At 37.4% G+C, this 21036-nt stretch overlaps 1 protein-coding gene across 2 annotated transcripts in view; it reads left to right on the forward strand.

Annotated features, from left to right (window-relative positions):
* Positions 1–21036, forward strand: part of LOC134529123 (endothelin-converting enzyme homolog) — a 135327-nt gene that overhangs the window by 97405 nt on the left and 16886 nt on the right. For both annotated transcript variants that reach the window (XM_063362876.1, XM_063362877.1), the window contains exons 10-13: positions 2577–2700; positions 4152–4308; positions 7164–7342; positions 17718–17864. In XM_063362876.1, the coding sequence (XP_063218946.1) occupies positions 2577–2700; positions 4152–4308; positions 7164–7342; positions 17718–17864 (607 nt within the window). The remainder of the gene's footprint in view (positions 1–2576; positions 2701–4151; positions 4309–7163; positions 7343–17717; positions 17865–21036) is intronic.

Here is a 21036-nt window from a genome sequence, read left to right on the forward strand (position 1 = left end):
AATGTCAGGCTAATACTGAATCGTAACTGCTTAACAATTGCACTAATTCTATGCAATTACCGCGGTTTGAGGAACATTCTTTTTCATCGTGACCTCGAAACGCAAGCTCTTGTCGCCCGAGAAACATAGTGACATCAATCAAACGTTTCAAAACTTCTCTGTTTCGGTCCACAACCTCATTGTGTTTTTTGACATCAGCGCGGAGTTGTTCGTTTAGATCCAGATCAACACGACTGAATCCAAACATCTTTAGCTTACAGACGGCCGATAAATGTGTCTGCGAGAGTTCATGTCTCTGAGCTGCTTTATGAAAATTGTTCATGTCACTAAAACCGTTCTTATTCCAAACTACTTTCTCATTAGTAAACATTAAACTTTTAAAGTTTGTTTACAAGCAGTAAGCCATTTGTGCGAACTGTAAAAATTAGATTTGAAGTGTCTTTTGCACTGCACACCGCTTGATTTAGCATTTATTACCATACACGACATATCTGGCGTGGGTCTACCTTGCAAAATTAAAACTCGTTTTTGTTCAAAACTTTTAGCACAAAAAGATGAAACAAGTAAATTTTCTACCACGCAGTCACAAGCGCGTCTGTTTCCTGCCGCTCCCTCCCCTCCTGCGACAGCTTCGCCCCTCCGCACACCCCTTAAAATCCCCTCCATAGCCAGGGCCCGCAGAATAGACTGTTGGTTCCCTTGGCCAAGCCTACCGCAATGCTGTAGCTATGCGGCCACTTTTGAATTTGACGAAACTCTTCACCAAAAACTTGGGACGTAATGAAGTATTATAAAGTACGTATTTTTACCGCAGTAAATCTGCTTTCAGGCTGCCAGGTGAGTTATTTTACGCAACGCGAAGCACACAATTTCTTTAGAGAATACGCCACACGGCACGCGATGGAACCAGCTGTCTGGCTTGGTTCCCCAGGTCGGCGGCCGAAGCCGAGTGCTCACGTAAACACCCGAAGGCGAAGGGGGAGAGATCCGATAAGGAGTCGGCCACCAATGAAGGCGCAGAAGGCATGGAAGCTACCGTTGATTTTGGTGGGGGGGGGGGGGTGATTGGATGATGGAGTGGGGAAGGCAGAGAGAGAAAGAGAGACGTGAGAGAGATAAAGCTATAGCTGAAGAGGTTCTACGCGCGAACGCGCCTACACAAAGTGTTACGGCGACCTGTTCAAAAAATGCAAGTTGAATTATTTACGATAGTAGACAAGTAGTAATATATTTATTTTATTTATTTGTCAGCAGTAGGGAACCAATTGTTCCCTTGGTTCCATGGAATATTCGCCCCTGCCTTAGCATTAGTGGTGTGAGGTCAGTCTGTTGGCAGCTTCTTTAAAGGAAGGATCTGTCGCCAATTTTTTTATTTTTGTCCTCACCGGATTCGAAACTAGGACTCAATGACGTAAGTGTATTTAAAAATAATAACTTATTAAATGTTGATTAATAAATTAAATTTTTTTATAAATTTTAGATTTCTTTCCGAATTTATAGCATAAAAATTACGGTTTTTCAAGTTGGCGACTGTAACAATAATTGCAGCGTTCTAAATCCCAGATGGTGGGCGTAACAAAAAGTGCAACGATTACATTATTCACATCCAAGATGACAGGAATAAAGAAACATGTAACATTAATAGAATCCAAGATGGCGACCATAACGATATGTGCAACGGTTTTGTTTAAATAATTTCTATTACAATTTTATTAAGTAGTTTTTTTATAAATTTTCAAATTTTTCCCGATTTTCTAGCATAAAAATTACGGATTTTCAAGATGGCGGGCGCAACAGTTACCTCAAAATTCAAAATAGCTGCCATGTCATCCTCATTTTCAATGTCATGATCTAAGAGGCTTAGGGAGGCTGTAGATTTGGATTCTTAAGCCTCATTATGGACTTTTGAAGCCTTTGGCATTTTTGAGGACTAAAACGGGAATATTCCTTCAAAACGAGAATTTTTCCCACGAAATAGAGAAATTTATAGGAATTTGCAGTCATTTTAGAAAAATTTTGAGGAAATTTGACAGCAGAAATGATGTCACAATCTAATATGGCGGACGTCATCACTCATCACACCCTGAACCCTGTGCCCGGACATACATTTACATACTTTTTGTTGATGTGTTATAAACACAAATAAATGTACAACGAGCACAATAGTTTTGCCTTGGTGCATCTGTAAGTCATTAAATTCAATAATATTGTATGGCTTACAGATGCACTATACAGATTTTTCATCTAGACATTACTGCATAAATATTCTTTTTTAAAAAATTATAAATTATAATGCGCATGCTTAATTTATGAACAAATTTAAACATAGAAACAAAACAAAAAAAAATCAAGCAAGGACACGTGATAACGAAAAAAATTTGTTTGCATTATTAAATTATCCCTTGTACGAGTTTTGATAGGTCCGAGAGCAGACTACAATCTGAGAAGCAAATGCATTTTTGAGAACGGACGTTCGACAGTGGTTGCATTTGCATAAAATGGTCTTGAACATTGTACTGGCTGAAATTGGGTGACCCGAATGAAATCCGAGACTTACTGAATTTTGTAATTTGTAGGCAGAAGATATGATAAACGAGGTTCGTGACGCTTTCAAAAGAAACCTGAAGAACCTCCATTGGATGGATGAAGAGACTCGTAAGTCAGCAGAGAAGAAAGCTGATGCAATTTCCGACATGATAGGTTGGTATTTGCCTAAGAATTTGTACTACATGCAATGAATTTAAAATAGACGCTTACATAGTTATACTGTACTATCGTTAGCGTTAAAATGTATTTAGTAAAGCACGTTAATCATACGATTTATTTAAAAAGTCGTTTTGTAGCTATATATTAAGTTAAATATATTTGTTAAAAATTATTTCGTTAAAATAATACTAGAAATTCCAGTGACTAAAAGAATAATATGTTACTTGTTTACCGGACAACAATTAATTTACACACACCTACAAGTTCTTTGATTATTATAGTTATAGCTTGATTCATATTTCCTTTAAATTATTTATTTAAATAAAGAAAAAAAATTATAGTTAATTTATTGCAATTTAAAATGTAAGGTTTGTTATTAAAAATTATCATCAACCCCTCACAACTAAGACTTTTGTGCTTCAACTTATATTTAAAAAGCAATACAAATGTTTTCAGACTGTTATAATTTACGTCCGTAACTGAAAGAATTATCAGTAAATACACACTTATTACTTTAAAGAGTGAGAATATAAAAAAACTCAACCCTCATATATTTATTCTTTATTAAGGCAAACATTATTAATGATGGCGTAACTTTGAACGATTTAAGAAAATAACAAAAATTTAGAGCTAAAAATATTCCTCCTTTTTTGTGTATAAATTTGAAACAAATCAAACTAAAATTATAGAGTTCTTTTTATGAGATTGGTTAATGTCAAGTAAGTATGTATTGGTCCTCTAGGTTAGTCACATTTGCTGACTGGCACTCACACAAACTCCACATACAAACACATACAGTGCACACAGTGCAACATATAGTGTTCTTACGCTCTCAGCTATAATTTTCCAGTCCTAGCCAAGAAGTATATCACACACACAGATGTGTTCATAGTTTACTAGTTGACTATGTGATACTTAGCCATTTTGTTGACAGCAATCTTTTATACTGAATTTCAGCATTGATTAAAAAAAAAAAATTGTTCTTCAGCTTTATCCTTGGCCAGGGAATGTGAACTTGAAATTTAAATGTGAACATTACTTTGAACATTAAGTTTTTAACATTGAACTTAAAATTAAATACTAGACTATTTTTAGAGACCTGTAAAATTCGCGATTTCAAATCCCTAAAGGATAGACTCTATGATCCTCTATGCACTCGTGCAAATTATATCTGCTGATTGGTTACCGACTCGTAACACCTGTTGACTGGAATGATCGTGATTCGCTAATTCTTCTGTTAAAGATTTTTCATTGGCCCAGAGTCCTTCAGATAAACTGTGGCCCAATCATTGAAGCAAAATAATGTCAAAAGTATTTGGACTCTATCCTATCGCGAAATGAATCCGCGAATTTTACAGGTCTCTAACTATTATGTAAATATTGGTAAAGTTACTCTAAATTATTGGTTTTAGTAACATAGGTCTACATTTTTATATTATTTCCAGGTTTTCCGAACTACATATTAGACCCAACAGCACTGGACGAGACGTACAAGTACCTCATATTCAAGAGTGATGAATATTTTGAAAACAACGTGCGGGCGAATCGCTACAACTTCAGAATGTCTCTGGACATGTTGGACGAACCTGTGAACAGAACCAGGTACGTGAAACTTCAGAACGTATCTGGATATGTTTTATGAGCCCATGAACATAACCATGTACATGGAACTAAAGAATGTCTTTGGATATGTTAGATAAGCCCATGAACATAACCATGTACATTGAACTAAAGAATGTCTCTGGATGTGTTGGATGAGCCCATGAACATAACCAGGTACATTGAACTAAAGAATGTCTCTGGATGTGTTGGATGAGCCCATGAACATAACCAGGTACATGAAACTACAGAATGCCTCTGATGGATATGTTTGATGAGCCCATGAACATAACCAGGTACATGAAACTACAGAATGCCTCTGATGGATATTTTTGATGAGCCCATGAACATAATCAGGTACATGAAACTACATAATGTCTCTGGATATGTTTGATGAGCCCATGAACATAACCATGTACATGGAACTAAAGAATGTCTCTGGATGTGTTGGATGAGCCCATGAACATAACCAGGTACATGAAACTGCCTGTGAATACGTTGGATGAGCCCGAGAATAGAAACCGGTACATGAAGCTTCGTCGCAAAATTATAACAAACCTAACGAAAATAATTTTAAAAAATGAATTTCAATATATGCATTTATTACTCGAACCACGCTTATTTCGCGAATTAATTTCACTCCATGCTAGACTTAAAACAGCCAAGCTTTATTAAATTTTTCTTGGCCGATAACAAGGTCACGTCCTTTGGCGGTTTACTATTGGTTGGGTGACCACTTCTCCTCCTTGTTTACAACTGGTTCAAGATAGTCGAGGGCGTGTCTACAGCACCGTAGTCCAATCAGGCGATCACCAAGTGAAGCAGATGCAAGTCTTCTACCCAATAAATCTGCGAAGTAAATCGTGGTTCTATTTCATTACATGTAACAACTTTTATCGACGTCTCTGATTTCGTGTTAGGTTTTCAATCTTATTTTTTAACGTATTAACGAAATAAAACTTTTTCGCGTATTCAACTAGTTTTTTTTTTAGCTATTTATTAAATATGTAATCCAACTTTGTACGCTTATACTATTTCCATTTTTGAAGTGAAACTTCTTTTTGAGGAGGCTACAATTTTCGAGCGTTACGAAAATTCCGATCGCATGAGGGGAATAAACAGGTACGTGGAGGGGGGGGGATAAACCAGTTAATGAGGAGACGGCCGGGGAGAGGTAAAAATAACGCAGCATACTTACACACTTGCGTACTTGCACACTTGCATACTTACACACTCTCGTACTTGCACACTTGCATACTTACACACTTTCGTACTTGCACACTTTCGTACTTGCACACTTGCATACTTACACACTTTCGTACTTGCACACTTGCATACTTACACACCATCGTACTTGCACACTTGCATACTTACACACGTTCGTACTTGAACACTTGCATACTTACACACTTTCGTACTTGCACACTTGCATACTTGCACACTTGCATACTTATACACTTTCGTACTTGCACACTTGTATACCTATCCACCATCGTACTTGCACACTTGCATACTTACACACTTTCGTACTTGAACACTTGCATACTTACACACTTTCGTACTTGCACACTTGCATACTTACACACTTGCGTACTTGCACACTTGCATACTTACACACTATAGTACTTGAACACTTGCATACTTACACACCTTCGTACTTGCACACTTGCATACTTACACACTTTCGTACTTGCACACTTGCATACTTACAAACTTTCGTACTTGCACACTTGCATACTTACACACTTAGTACTTGCACACTTGCATACTTGCACACTAGCATACTATAATACTTGCATACTTACATACTTGCACAATTGCATACTTGTATACTTGCGAAATAGCATAATTGGATGGTGTTATGTAAAAATGGTTCAACCCACAAACATTTTGAACTGAGTAAATTGAGCTCAAAGTTGAACACACAATAACCGGTATTGTGGCAGTGCGTTGAATGTTTGGTCGCAAGATGGCATAGTAGCAAGGAATGTCGGTTGAAAAAATTTAGCTCAATTAAAAGTGTCATTTTACCTACACAATTATTTCAATGACATTTTTTTTCCTTTTGTTGGTTAACTCATTTGTGCAAAACACCATCCAATTATGCGCTCGCATACTTGCATATATTTTGTTTTTATCTGCGACCTCAGCCAAAGAGAGTTATGTTTCCTAAAACCTGATAATTAGCAAGAAGTTTCACTTCTGTCGTGTGTGGACTCCAGGCACACATTTCTTTTAAATGTTAAGCTAATCATAAGTAGGGAAATAATATGAACGTAAACAGTTAGATGTTCTTAATTTATTTAATAAAAACAATGCTTCCCAATTTTTTTGACGTGACAACGTCTAATAAATCGATGAACGCCGGCTGCACGCACGAAAAGTGTCCCGTTTCGCTCTGTCCCGTTAAGCTCATTGTACGCTTGCGCCGCATCTATCTCTCTTCCACTCGATTGGAACAAAAATCGATTTGACTTTTTCGAGGCACATTAAACTTGAAACACTCCCATTCGTTTCCTACTTTTCCTATCATCGTCCTATCCTTAACAGAATAACACAGATTGGAAGAAGTTAAATAGCAAACATGTGTAAAAGTTATAGTTAAAATAATCTCTTCGTTAAAGTAATAAACATATTTGAATTAATGAGTGCAAATAATAGTTAATTTATCAATTAAATTGTAGATTTCATTTCACTCCTTCTTTGTATCCATACAAAATAGTGATAATTCAATAAAAAAGATTCAATTTTATTCATAAAAGTATGCAATCATTTCATAAATGTTTTGTTATGACGTTGTCACGTTAAACTATCGTCAGTAAACCGACTTTACAGACAACCCCCTTTTTTTTTTGCAGGTGGGGGATGTCTCCGCCAACTGTGAACGCATACTACGCCGCGTCCAAAAACCAGATAGTTTTCCCAGCTGGCCTGCTGCAGTCTCCGTTCTACGACATTCGGCACCCGCACTCCCTGAACTACGGCAGCATGGGTGTGGTGATGGGTCACGAGCTCACCCACGCCTTCGACGACCAAGGTGAGTGCATAGAGCAAGGAGGGAGGTAGAGAAGTGCGACTCTTATGGGGGTGCCTCTCATTTCAGGTCAAGACTCTATATTCACAGTAATTACTAGAGACCTGCAAAATTCGCGGTTTCGATGGCCTTCAGGATAGACTGTACATACCCCTGTACACTCGGGCAAATAACGCAAGTTCATCGGCTGCCGACGTCTCAGCTGGTTTGTCTGTGATTCGATCCTTCTTTGGTTGAGGGTTTATAACTGATTGAGATTCGTCCAGATGAACAGTAAGCCAATAGCAAAATTATCTAAGAGGTATATGTGTTTGAATTCTAGCCTATCACCGAATGAATCCGCGAATTTTGCAGGTCTCTAGTAATTACTAGAGACCTGCAAAATTCGTGGATTCATTTCGTGATATGCTACAATTCAAATAATTATACCTTAGCGCTGCTTATACCACTGGTTCACTGTTAATCTGGATTAATGAGGGCCAATTAGAGACCCTCACTCATAGAAGTGTCGAATCACAGGCCACCCAGTCGAGACGACTCACAAGTCAGCAGCCAATGAACAGGTGGCATTTGCCCGAGTGTGTAGAGTGTAGTAGAGTCTATCCTGGAGGTCATTGAACCCGCGAATTTTGCAGGTCTCTAGTAATTACAGATAAACTTTCAGAAGTTTTCAATTGTTCAACTTTCATGACATGAAAAAAAAATATATACAGCGCATACTTTTTGCATAATTAGCTGCCAAAGTTACATTTTAAATGTTTTTGGGTTGTACAAATAAGGAGAATTTAATTTATTGCAGACCTGAAACTTTTTATGTTTAACTGCAATGCCACTGGCTACTTCAAGAAATGGTTTGAATTTCTTTCAGAAAATATTAATTTATTTTACCTGGCATTTAAATATTCTCATATTTGTTACGATTGTGACAGCCAAGAAACATGAAATGAGTTTTTGTGATAGAAATGCAAACCATAACTTGAAGTAGCCAGTGGCATTGTAGTTAAACCTAAAAAGTTTCAGTTCTGCAATAAATTAAATTCTCCTTGTTTGTACAACCCAAAAACGTTAAAAATGTAAATTTGGCAGCTAATTATGCAAAAAGTATATGCAGTGTAGGCCTATATATTTTTCATTTCGTGAAAGTTAAACAATTGAATAAGTCTAAAAGTTTATCAGTGATTAATATAAATATAAAATCATGGCCTAAAATGGGAGGCACCCCCTTAACAGTGGAAACTGATACCATGTTCTGCGCGACATGTGACGCTATCTGTAGGGCGAGGACAAAACTACCAGCGAAAACAACTCGGGCGGGTGGTTAAAATCCAGTGTTAGGTTTATAATGTTAATTTAACTACTTGCTAAGTAACAGAGATTTAAACTGTGCCAGAAACACTTAATGCTGTTTTGTAATAAAAAAGCATGTTCAATATAAATTTCTATGAGATGAAGAACTTCTGGTATGCCACACTAGAAAAAACGTGGTTACCAAAACAAAACTGGTTGCTTTTTCCTAGGTAATAATAGCTTGTGCATTACTTCTCACAGTCAATACAGCTATGTAGGTTATATGTAGGGGCAGGAATTTTTCGCGAAATGATTTGAACATTTATTAGACTGCAACAAGGTATACCCGCACCTGTGGTTTCTTCCTTGTGATTGGCGGCCGTCTGCGAGAGAAGTCGTGGCCTTGTTTTACCGAGCCACTCAGGACGTGTTTACTTCCGCACTGAATCACTGTGATTGGTGTTGTTTCAATCAATATGTACCTAGGGGAAACTCACCCAATCACTAAACACAGACGATGTTACAGTGTTTTAACTTTCATTTAGTCTCGAAATATTTTCGCGAAATCTGCATGCCCCTAGCTTATATGTTATAAAATCTGCTATCTGGCGGTTGGGCCAATAACTGCTTCAAAACACTAGGTTTTAGCCTCAGCAATTGGAGTTTCTCCCCCATGCGTAAATCCTCCAACCAAGACTGTAACGCCCCTCGTGCCCAAAAATTATATTATTTTTAATTAATTAAAAACACCTTGGAAACAGCTGGGCAAACTATTAAGAAAATTAAAATTAATTACCAGAGGGGACACGAGGCGGTGAACAAGACAAAATTAACACTCCCTGCACACTAGTAACTTGGGAGTTCGTGGATCGTTATGTAGAAGAAGGTATATGATAAATAAATACGCTATATAAACAGCTTGGTCTATAGGTTTTCCTGGTTTAATTTTAAGAGGTTTTGTTTTAGCATTATTTCGACATGATAATAAAAATCTTAGTAATTAACAAAGTTAAGGGGGGGGGGCTACATTATTTAAAACAATACATATTACACCTTAACAAACAAATGATTACATTAACAAAATTTCAAGTATAGCGCCAAATTTTGATTCTCCCAACGATTACATATATATGAGTTTCCTTGATTTTACATATTCTTGAAGATTACGTTCTTAAAGCACTGCTCGCTGGTATCTTATTAAGGAATTTAGTTTATTCTATGCAAGTGGAATATATATATATATATATATATATATATATATATATATATATATAGCTCATATCACCCGGGTCTTCCCAGGGTGACGTCGGACCGAGAGGAAAACTCTTCTAAGGGGGGAATCGGATGGAGGTCCCGAAGATCATGCGGGGAGCAATTTCTCTGCCCCGAAATTTTGACCCTGTCTGAAACACAAGCCAAATTCAAAACGAATTAGACCTGCGTCCAGACAGTCATACACAGTCGGCGCGAAAGGCCAACAAACGGGAATTTGGGAGAAAAGAAAAAAAAACGGATTACTCACCAAACAGGGTGTGGAAACAGGGCTCGCGAGGTGTCTCGCGCCGACATCAGCATGGCGCGTACCAAGAATTCGCGGATGCGCGAAAGAAACCAGATTTAAAGAATTAAATATAAATAAAAAAAATTTAACTACGCATGACTTTTTCTAAAAAACTACATCTGCCTGGCTACTGTACAAATGGGATCGCATCCCTTAAGCAACTGACTACATATTTTATGCAACCGAAAATCGCCGTTCCCGCGAAAAGCCTCTTAGCACAGAGGACGCCGAGAAGACGTGGTCAGCAGCCGAGGTCAGAGTACTGAGTGCCCGCTATGGCGGACAAGGCTTCTAATTAAAATGGGCGCTTAAGCCCTAGGGAGGAGGGGGAAGGTTCGGTTCTAATCCGAAAACATGCGGAGTTGCCGAGGCGGGGTGACAACAACACGACCTGCGCGCTCTCCACCGGCGGTAACCGGAAGCTACAAAGAATCGACTTCTACAGGCCGCGAGAAGAAAGCATAGTACCTTATGGCACGGCGGCGCTGCTCTCTAGCGGCGTAAATGGGAACTAACTGAGGCGGTGAGCTGACTTGCCACTAGGTGTCACCAGGGTGAGCTCTGTATGCTGGCGACCAGGCCCGCGGTTATTTTTTTCGCCGCTAGATGTCGGGGACGTCTCTGTAAGACCAGGGAGAATGTCCTTGAATTAGGCCATCGTCTTGGATAAGTTCCCGTCAGGTCACTGCTCCTAGCTTGATTTCTCAGAACTAACGGGGAGGGGGGGGGGGAGAGGAAGGGGAGTCAGAAAACGCCACTTCGCTGGGAACACAGCTCCACTGGAGCCCCATTCGTGACGAGACTTGCTATTCTCAGCAAGCCTCTCAGAAGTAGCAGCTTGCAGCCCACAAGCTGCTCTATGCAATTTTGGTCATGAAGAGAAATAATATTACAAACTCGGGACGTGACTGCAGGCGAGAGAAAATCAACCGGGCTGCCCACGTCCACATTAGACAGCAAAATATCAGATTGTCCCCCTGGGAAAGGGCTTCGGTCCACTGGCACAAAGTTTAAATACGTGGCGTACACTGGCCTAACAAAAATTAAATCACCCCCTTTACAACCAGATAAATTAAAAAATAAGAATTCCCAAAAATTTTAAAATTATAGAAAAATTAAAAAAAGGTGACGAAATGCCCAATTTCCGGCACAAGACCGTGTCTGATCCAAGCACACAGTCGATGCCTCGCGACCTCGCGAACTTCATCCGCTCTTGCGGTGTACTACAGGCAGTTCGTGCGGGTAACATTTTTGCCTTCGACAAAAGATACCTACTAGCCAGCTAAAAACTGATTAACATCACCTATATTTTTCAATTGACGAAAATACTCCTAGCATATATTAATCACTGAAAATATAAAATCTGTACACTCAATTACAAACACACAAATTTGTGGTAATCTTTTAAAGTTTCTACCTTTTTAAAAGAAAGTTACTTTCGGTTTGTTTAAGCATGTTGATAAATTCGTATAAATAAGTTAAAATATTAATTTGTTATTTAAGTATTAAATTTTAATTTTTACTTTCGCGTAAAATTACTTCAACAGGCATTTAATTCCTTAAGTGTTTAAAGAAAATATAAATTACAAAGTGATTTCAAAATGGTAACGTTTATTTACCTAAATGTACGCAAGAAGTACACAGATTGGTTTACTTGCAAATCTGCATACTTCACTTCCGCTTTGGGTAGCCATTTTGATGACAATTCCAGGGACAAGTACATTTAAGTATGTACTTAAGGCGGATTCGGACACGACCTAAGACGCCTATTGAACTGTTTTAATCTTCACTATTATATATTCCGAATTTTTTTTACTTACTTCACGTGGTTTTAATGACACCGCACTATAAAACCGCCATATCTGCTTCAACATATATGTCACGACAAGCGAATATGAGCTACTATAAAGATTACCTTACTGCAAAAAGAAAAGAAAAACTCTTAATGGCAAAGTTAGCTAGGTATTATTGCTATAAAGATTTGTTTGTGTTACGAGCCAAATTACTTGAACCTCAAAAAAATCATGATGTCAAAATAAACAAAATATAGCATAGAGACATTCTGCCAACAACAATAATATTTATTTTGATATTATAGTAGTATATAATAATTAGGTCCTGCGCCTGAGACTGGGTCGTGGACTTAGAGCCGGATGTCCCCCATCTTAGATTATGCTGTCACGACAGCCAATTTGAATTACTTAGACCTTTGACCTTGACTCCAACCGCCATCTTAGATTCCACCATCTTAGATTTGACGTCACAGCTGTCGTTAAGTTTTCTAGAACTTTCCGTCATTTGTTTTCTAGAACATCCCATCATCTTGTGTTCCTCCAGTTTGTTTTATAGAACCTTCGACCATTTTTTCTAGAACTGTCCACCATATTTGTCAGCCTTCTTGTTTTGGATTCCGCCATTTTTAATTATCACTTCACATACACGATATAAGAAATCAGTAAATATTATCCAAAATTTTGGGAAAAATTAAAATTAAAAAAATTATGATTACAATTTCAATTAAATTTTAATTAAAAAAACACATTATGTATGTGCAGTCCTCAGTTTGAACCCGGTGAAATCATTCAATTAAAAATGGCAATGGGTTATTCTCCCCATGGTAGCTGCTGTCAGACTGATTTTTACCACTAATGCCAATGCATTATGCCAACCAGTATGATTTCATGACGATCATCTTTGATCCGCTATTTTGTTTTCTTCTGCTTGAGTTTGCTGCCACCATATTTATTTGTTATTACTCGCACGAGTGCAGTAATTATTTCAATAATCAGACAGTCAGCTGTCGTAGAATCCGCCATTTTGTCACCTATATTGGCCACAATATTAAAAATCTGTAATTATTAAACTAAACATTTGGAAATATTTTTGAAAATGTAAAAAAATACCTATATATGTGGTTGATTCGATCGATTTCTGTTCTCGGTTCAATCCTTGATCGATGCAAAAAAACAGTATTTTTTGCTTAAAAATATTTTTTAATTAAATAGGGCAAAATGTCCCCAAAGAGACTTAACTTTATCTACCTGCCTTCAGTGAGCAGCTGATGTCGTTGTGACAGCCATCTTGGAAATTTGTAATTATTAACCTAAGAATATGGAAAAAAAATTATATATGATTTAAAAATTAACCTAATAGGATATTGATAAATCCGTTCGAATACCATCCTTGGTTAAATCCTTTGTCAGTGCTAAACGTTATTAAAGTTTAAAATAATTATTAAATTTTTTTTTCCTATAACGTTTCGACGAGTTTGTTAATCATTATTGAGAACAAGGTCTCTACTAGAATGCCAACTACAAGCATACATTCGAAGTGTCTCCGAACCACGAGACTTAGTTTTTCGATAGTTGAAATGTCTTTCAACCAAGTTATGTTCAATGACATGCGCATAGGCCAAGCGTCTTCGAACAAGAGACCTTCTCCGCCTATACTTGGTATGTCTTTAAATCAAGTTATAATCAATGTAAAAAATATAGACCAAGCATCGTTGAACCACGAGGCCAACTTTGTCGATAACTGCCATAAGTTTCAACCTAATCATGTTCATTGTCAGGCATATCCAAGCGTCTCCAAAACACAAGGCCTTCTTTTTAGACTCCTGGCATACCCTTTAAACAAGCCATGACCAATGTCGAACACATAGGACGATAAATTCCGAACTGTCAGACCTACAGTACTAGCATAAATTGATGTGATTAAAGATTTATGTAATGTGCATTACAGATGTATAGAACAAAAAACCTACGAATTCCAGGAACGGAACTAACAACAAAATTATAAATATTCACAAATCATATTGGAACAATGATCCAACTGCTCCAATTGGGCGCAATGAATTCACCTGCTCCAATTGGTCCAACTGATCCAACTGCTACATCTTCTCCAAGTAGTTCAACTAGCTACAATGTCTCCAACTGTTCCGATTGCTCAAATTGCTCCAATTAATCCAACTGCTTCAAATGCTCCAACTACTCAAAATGATCCTACTGTTCAAACTAGCTCCAAATGCTCCAACAGGATAAAATGGCTCCAATTGCTAACCGGTCACAGTGGCTTTAGTTGTTTCAATTCCTCAAACTAGCTAATATGGCTCCAATAGCTCTAATACTTAGTTAAAACTGGCTACAATATCTCCAATTGCTCAAATTACATTTTTCTCCAACTAGTTACAATCGCTCCAATTCCTCCAACTGCATTTTATTCCAATTGGCTACAGTGGCTCCAATTGGCTACAATGGCTCCAACCAATTGTTCCCACTAATTCCAATCACATTTGGCTCCAACTGGATTCAGTGGCTTTCTCACAACTCTCCATTTTGTAAGTTATTGACAGCGATATTTTTAACAGCCTTAAGCTAGATGTAAGGTTTCGAGACATAAAACATTTTTTTTAAATAAAAAAATTAGTTTTTAATTTTATACACATGGAGGTATTGCAAGTCTTTGATTGTTTGCAGCCCGCAACTCTTCATTCATTTTTCTTTGTTTATTAAAACATCTTCAGCATTCTGCGAAGAAAGTAGAACTTTTAACCTGTCGATCAATATTTTAGGGATCTTATTATGAGATGTAATCATTCTCTTTTGCTGCTGTCATCTTCCTTGCATGTCTCTTATTAATATTTTTTAAATATTAGATGCTTCTGTTTTAAGACCAGCCTCGTAGATATTAAAATCGTCATCATTCCAGTGTTCGTCACTATCATAACCATAGTCAAGATGGTTTATAATTATTTTAACATGTTTGTTCCATCTTTTCGGTCTCATAGCAAATCACACTTGACAGTATTGTCAGTTTCAGGTGTTTTAAATTATCAATTTCGCTGATGCGATTATAATTGAGTGTAAATATATATATATTTTTTCTTGATTTCTCATGGAAATGCTACTGTATTATTTTGTATTACCCATATCTTCGCTACCTTTCAATTCCAAAGAATTAACGAGATCAGGGAAAGTATTGTTATAATCAGCATTTTCACACTTATCGAGAGCATAATATTCGTTTAATATTTGCCGTCATTCCACTTCATTGATGTTGTAGACTCGATCTCGTTATCATTAGTCAGATTGGTTGTACAAATATTGCGATGATTAATCAAAATATATCTTCGGCCAAAGAATTTCTGATGCAAATTCCAACTAAATGATTTTTGGAAAGGACCCAAAATACACTTGATTATCTTATGACATTTAGTAATTTTTCTTAAGGTGAAATCCTTGCCGGAATAACTACACCGGTGACTTTACGATACCACTGCAGGCAACTATCCGGAATCCATATTAGTTTCGGAGACTTACACCACGTGCATACTGAGAGTTTTAAAAAGAAGCAAATACTTAAATATGAGTGTAAATAATCCATCAGCAATAATTGATTTTCCATTTAAAAATAGTGCATGTCCTATTAGTTCGGTATTTAAATGTATGTTTGTATGTATATTAATAAAGATCTTGGGCTCCATTGTATGAAGTAGCTTGTCTTCTGAGTTTTAGCCGCGTCCCAGGCGAATAGATCACCGACGTTTCCATCGACATTAAAGTCGCCATAATAAGGGTACAGTTAATTACTGAGGTTATTACAAGTTCTTCTCCATTTAAAACTCTCACTGGACAGTAGTGTTTCCCGATTGGCTGCAGCTGTGGGCCAATCACAGCCTTCCTTTCGTCTAGTTGGCCCGTTGGTTTGGTCAATCGGAGCTGGGCTCCTGTGATTGGCTGGAGGCTGCTGGCCAATCAGTGGCCTCTTCTCATCTGATTGTATGGGCTGTTTAGCCAACCAAAGGTGACCTGTATTTTGTTAGATGCAGAGCTAGGCTTTGAGGTTTTCTGAAGATTGGATCCCATATTCTGCTTAATTTGTAGCCATCTTTTATATTTATGTTTGCTGGGTGTTTTTATATTTCTACTAATTCTCGAATGTATCTTTACTTGTATTGTCGGATGTTGGCTATGGCGTGGAATATGTCAAAATCAATACTGTGTCTGGTTTCCAAGGAGTGTTCTGCTATAGCTAATCGTGGGTTTTCATGTTTATAGTCCCTGCTATGTTCTTTAAACCTTGTGATTATTCATCTACCAGCTGGTCATATATATACCTTGCCACAAGAACATGGAATCTTGTACACACCAGCTAGGTTTACAGCTGGAGTTTTTATCTTTCACAGATATCAGAGATCCCTCAATCTTGTTTATAGGTTTAATAATTTTATGAATTTCATACTTCTTAAGAATTATTGCCACTTGGTCTGAAATTCCTTTTATGTAAGGAATGAAAGCTTTATCAGGAAGATTTTCTTTTTTTTTGCTGTTGAGGTGGCGTCATGGCTTTCCTAATTTCTGATTTTGACTACCCATTTGCTTGAAGAGCACTTGTTAGATGTTTCATTCCTTCCCCAATATTGTCTTCTTCGCAAGAGGCTCTAGCTCTTTTGACCAAAGTAGAGATGACTGTTCTCTTCTGAGATAGAGGGTGGTGTAAACTCGCTTGTAGATACCTGTCTGTGTGGATTATCTTTCTGTAATCACTGAAGCCGATGTGGTTATCCTCTCCTCTTGTGTCCAAGACGTCCAGAAAAGCCAATTTTCCTTCCACTTCCACCTCCATGGTGAAATGTATGTTCGGGTGGATGCTGTTCATGTGTTTCAGGAAGTCGTTTTTAGCTTATCTTTACCATCGCTCATGCATCCAAAATAAGAATTTAAACTTTATATAATTGGACACAACATTTAAAAAAATATGTTGGTAAGAAGCATAACTACTTGGAACATTTTAAATTGAAAATTAACTTTTGCTGATAAATTATTAAAATCGTATTTAAAGTTTTTGCAAGTATGATTTGTGAGTATTTATTATTTTTTATATATTTTTGTTTTTGCAATTAGCTGATGTTTTGTCAAAATTCTGGTAATACAGCTCATAGTACTCACTAAGCACATTACTTTATGATATCACTGTAGGCCTGACAGTTGCTCCAGAATAGCGGATTGTTCTAGAAAACAATAGGAAGAATCCTAAGTGGCGGAAAAGTTCCTGAAAACAAAATGGCGGAAAGTTTTAGAAAAATAATGGCGTATGTAACGATATAACCCAAGATGGCGGAAATCCAAGATGATGGCCGGGGTCAAGGTAAAAGTTCTAAGTCATCCAGTATGGCTGCCGTGACCCCACAATTGAAGATGGCGGACCCCCAACTCCAGCTCCAAACATGGACCCAGGCGCAGAACACTTATAATACACTACTTACTATAGTATATTTAATATTTTATTTTTTATAAATAAATAATATTCATATTATTTGGTTTTCTTTTCCATAAAAATAGGTTTACAATGCGATATAAACGAAAAGACAAGGAAAACATAGGAATTTCAACTTCTTTGACCAACACAGATACTGTGTATTCCGTCCATGCAAAGAATCTAGATACCGCATGTATACCAACAGTGTTCGATGCAAAATAAATATAATATAGATCCAGTCAGTGTCTCTCCACCGGGCATTGTGGTTTCCAGGCCGAGAGTACGACGAGAACGGCAACCTGCACAAGTGGTGGAACAACAGAACCATCGAGAAGTTCAAGGAGAGAACTGACTGCATGGTGAATCAGTATTCCAAATACGACCTGAACAACAAGTACATCAATGGAAAGCAGACATTAGGTAAGTTTCGTTGTAAAATAAATACTGGTACTTGTTAAAACTGCAGAGACACTTAATTGAGTAGAACCACGATGTTGGTAATTTACTTCAAAAAGTCGTAATTCGGAATCATTTGCTACAAATAAGTGACGAACTTCCGGCGACGAAATCAACAGCCCTTCTCTCACTCTATTTTTTTTCTCTGTCTCTCTCTCGCTCAGAAGCGTTTTGAGTGAACGCAGTTGGTCACTTCACTGCAGTAAACAGTCTAATGACGGTAAACTCTTCAACAGTAGCTCATCCGGTGTTGGTTGGCGATAACTAGGGGCAGGCATTTTTCGTGAAAAAACCTGAACGTCTACTAGACTGCAACAAGGTATACCCGCACCAGATGTTTCTTCCTTGTGATTGGCGGCCGTCTGCGAGAGAAGTCGTTGCCTTATTTGACCGAGCCACTCAGGACGCGTTTACTTCCTCGCTGAATCACTGTGATTGGTGTTGTTACACAACAGTCGATATGTACCTGGGAGAAACTCTCCTAATCACGAAACACGGACGATGCTACAGTTTTTTAACGTTCATCTAGTCTCGAAATATTTTCGCGAAATCTGCATGCCCCTACATAAGAAACATTAATTCTTTAATTCTTGTTTAAGTTCAGGGCATCTTTAATGTGTGCAGTTTTTAATATGTAAGGGGACTGAAACCAGTCAATTTCCCCAAAAAACACAATCTCATCTCAGCTTATTTCATTTTCTTGTCACTACTATAATTTGAAAGGGTTTTACGATAGTTTTCTAGCGTTTTATTTTTCCGTCTCAAATTTCATGAACAAATAATACTTACTTAATATCATCAAACAGCGGTACAAAGCCATCCGAGAGTTCGTACTGATGACCACGTGCATGGCCAATTACAGCTAGAAAGCAAATTTCAGGAACTAATTGGAAAGAGAAAATTTATGACCCAACAACAAATGCTGTCGGAATAAATTCACTGGAAAATCCGTTGTTTGATAGTAATGAAAAGAAAAAAAGAATAACCAACTCGGAATTGTAGACAGAGCCTTAGAATCATTGGGTGTCTCCTGCTCTATTTAAGTTGGGGAGAGACGGGAAAAGTGGCCAAGCTAAAATTCGCCCATTTTTAAAATTACTTGAGTAGTATGTATTGGTATGTCCTTGCACAGGCGCCAGGCGGTGGTGCTGTGGTGGCGACCGCCATCTTGGATTGTGACGTCACGGTGGTCATCTTGGATGACTTTGACATTGACCTTTGACCTTGACCGTGGCCTTGACCTTCAAAATTTGTCCAAAATTTACCAAAAATTGCCCCAAAATTTCCAGTTTTTTTTTTTTTTTAAAAATTCCGCCAAAAAATCTCAAAAAATTTGAAAAAGAAAAATTTCACTTTTCGAGGGAAAAATTCCCGTTTAGAGGGAAAATGTATTCAGATTTGGTATTGTTGAACAGATTACAGCTTCGATTAGCCACAGAAAAAAAAATAGAGTTACGGCCGTGTCACAAACTAAGTCCATTTCAAAAATTTAAAAATGAAATGGGAGGTACAAATCCTCGCAAACCCAATTGCTAAATACCAAAAGTGCCATATAAGGAAACATGATTTAAAAAAACAGGCGAAGACGCCAACCCACGCACAAATCCATGCTTTCTCCTGGGATTGCAGCCTTTAACCTAACACGCCTCAATCTGACATAGCATTCCCACCAACCAGACCCCGGAGATGGGCTGTTATGCAGTCAGTATTTCCTAGTAGAATGAATACATTAACGTGCTCGTTAACGAACATGTGTAATGTGTAGTAGACCTGCAAACCTTGTGCTATTGTTTAATGACAGTGCAAATTGATCATTTTGTTCACATAAACGACCCTTGTCATTGGATCACGATGCAAAATGTTCAGAAATCACATTTTAGAGTACCAGTGAATCAACTTCGCAAATCGCAATAGCGCAACGAAAGTATTGTTATCTTCCAACTTTCTGGGTTATGGTTTGCGTTTTCGACGGAAATATTTGAAGAGAAGTGTTCCGAATACCTACTTTTAAAGGCGAGGACGTTGAAGTCCATAAAGTTAAATTTTCACTCAGTGATAGAAGAAATACTTTTTTGTATCAAATTTACCATTATATTTGTTTTCGTGATAAATATGAATTATCAAAAATAACCCGGTGTAAAAATATGTTTTCTACTGATTTAAGTAGTATATAATTTTATTTCCTGCACCAGGCTTCCGCAGGAGGAGCCAGAGGAACCAACCACCATCTTGGATTGAGACGTGACGTGGACCTCTTGGATGACCTTGAAATTTGACACATGACCTTGTACTTTAACCTTTAAAATCTTCAAAATTTGATCAAATTTCACCCTAAATCTGCCAAAATCCGCCAATATTTCCAGTTTTTATGAAAAAATTCACAAAAAATCTCAAATTTTAAAAACAAAAAATATATATATATTATTTCAAGGAAAAAATTCCAGTTTCGAAAAAAAATTTCCCATTTTAGTCCTCAACCCAAATCTACAAGCCTCCCTAAGCCTGCGAGGACATGACCTTGACAATTAGGATGCCATGACCGTCATCATAAATTATGACGTGACTGTTGGAATTATCGTCACTTCCGCCATCTTGAGAATCCGTATTTTTTATGCTAGCAAATCGGGAACAATTTTAAATTCATAAAAAAATTAATTAATCAAATTTTAATAAAAATTATTAAAAAAACACACCTTTGCACATTTCGTTATGGTTGCCATATCGGATTCTAGAAATTTGCATGTTTCTTTACTTTCGCCATCTTTGATATGTATGATGTCATCATTGCACATTTAGTTACAACCGCCATTTTGAATTATGATGTAACTATTGCAATTGTCGTTACGGGTGCCATATTGAAAATCTGTAATTATTTAGATAGAAGATCAGGAACAAAATAATATTTATGAAATTTAATTATTCATGTTTTAAGAAAACATTATTTTAAAAACGCACTTACATAATGGAGTCCTTGGTTCGTACCCAGTTAGTGTAAAAAAAATTGATCGATCCTTCCTCCCCGGAAGCCACCGAAAGACTGACCTCCCACCACTATATCGCCAACCAGTATGACGTTACATCCGCCATCTTTTTTTCGTCTGCCGGAGGCCACCATCTGGTTTTTGTTTGCTAGAGT

Source organism: Bacillus rossius, chromosome 2 (assembly GCF_032445375.1).
Source record: "Bacillus rossius redtenbacheri isolate Brsri chromosome 2, Brsri_v3, whole genome shotgun sequence".
NCBI lineage: Eukaryota > Metazoa > Arthropoda > Insecta > Phasmatodea > Bacillidae > Bacillus > Bacillus rossius.